Source organism: Eimeria mitis, genomic scaffold (assembly GCF_000499745.2).
Source record: "Eimeria mitis Houghton genomic scaffold, Emh_scaff9421, whole genome shotgun sequence".
Taxonomy (NCBI): domain Eukaryota; phylum Apicomplexa; class Conoidasida; order Eucoccidiorida; family Eimeriidae; genus Eimeria; species Eimeria mitis.
The window spans coordinates 1-1,517 of record NW_024016725.1 but is presented as its reverse complement, the minus strand read 5'-3'; the positions used below and the strand labels follow the sequence as shown (position 1 = coordinate 1,517).

General features: G+C 61.3%; 1 protein-coding gene across 1 annotated transcript; it reads right to left on the bottom strand.

Moving 5' to 3' along the window:
* Positions 1-173: 173 nt before the first annotated feature.
* On the bottom strand, positions 174-1,404 carry EMH_0097170 (uncharacterized protein; the record flags this gene model as incomplete). The annotated part of the gene is made up of 2 exons (XM_038023271.1): positions 174-194; positions 304-1,404. 2 exons carry the CDS (start codon positions 1,402-1,404, stop codon positions 174-176), a joined length of 1,122 nt encoding a protein of 373 aa, XP_037879125.1.
* Positions 1,405-1,517: the final 113 nt, after the last annotated feature.

The following is a 1,517-nucleotide window of genomic DNA, read 5'->3' as shown; positions in this document are numbered from 1 at the left end:
GCGAGAAGGGGCCGGAGTTTCCTCTTCTGGTTGCAGCGGCAGCGAGCAGCGCTGCAGCGAAGCTGAGAGTTGCGGGCTGCAAGAGGGAGAGGGTGGGGTGGGGTTGTTGTGTGTTGAGTGAATGTAAACAGGTTGCGTTGCTGCAGGAGGAGGACTCGTCTCCCCCTCCTCCACTAACTCCTCAGGCCCCCCCCCTTCGGAGACAACCTCACGACGATGCAGGAGAGATGCTTCGATCCAGCTGGAGACATTGGTGCTAGGGCTGCCCCTTGCTGCTGCGGCGGCAGCAGCTGCTGCAGCAACTGCAGCAGCATCTGCAGCAGCTGCAGTAGCTGCAGCAGCAGCAGCTTCCTCATCGCATTCATCAGTCCTGTGAACGCCTCTGCTATGTAGCCACTCCTCCATCGTCCTCGTAGCACTCCTTGATGACGAGGCACTGCCCTCAGTCCACGGCAAACACATATCCTCCATGCCCCTCCCAAGCCGATCCTGAGTATCCCCCTCCTGCAGCAGCGCATCAAACTCCGCGTCACTGCAAACGCTGACTTCTTCAGGGCCCCCAGGGCCCCCAGGGCCCTCAGCGCCCACAGGGCTCCCTGTGCCCCCAGGTCCTTCAGGGTGCCCAGTGGCATCTAGGGACCCAAGGGCCCCATGGGGCCCAAGTTCTTCATTTGCCTCTCCTTCTCCTTCTTCAGGAAGCAATACTTCTTCTTCTCCCTGTGCAGCCGCAAGGTGTTTTGTGGCCGCAGCGGTTGCACTGTCTTCAGTTGGCTGGCTGCTGCTCGTAAGGCCCTCCCATCCAGACATATTCAACTCCGCCTCTGGGGGCCCCCTTTTAGAGGTCCTCCCTGCTGGGGGCCCCCCTTTTGGGGGCCTCGACAGCTGTTGTGGGCCTCCGGAGACGAACCTTGGCTGCTTCCTCCCCTCCATTCTCTCCCCCGCCCCTGCTGCTGCTGCTGCTGCAAAATGGTGACCCTCAAAACCTGAGAGTCGCGTTGGTGATTGTCTAACTGAGGGGTCAACGAAGACGTTGACATCAGCGGCTGCATGGGGTATCCCGTGCCGCTGCTGTCTCCTGGGTTCTGCTTCTCTCCTCCTCTCTGAACGCATCGGGTGCGTATGCCGCGTTTCAAGAGGACGGCGGTCGGCGTGTTCCTGCTGCACGTGGTGGGGGTCGTCTCCTCCAGCTGGGACCTGCTGAAGCCCCTCCCCTTCTCTGCTGTTGCGTCGCTGTCTTAGGCGGCGGCGCGCTTCTGTCCTTCTCCAGTGCCTCTGTATGATCCGCGCTGCGATGTTCAACACCGGCAGCGACGGCAGCAGCGCGAACCCCCCCAAATCCAGCATCCCATAGCCTGCATTGCTGGGGTGTATCTCCACCTCAGCGGCTTCTGGTAGGTGCGTCATTCTATCAAGCCGGCTGTTGCTGCATGCAAAGCCTTGGGACTGATGGAGCAAACCTTCTGTGGCTGCCGAGGATGGGGGGGGAGGCTGAGGCGTCACACACCTCGACTCCTCGC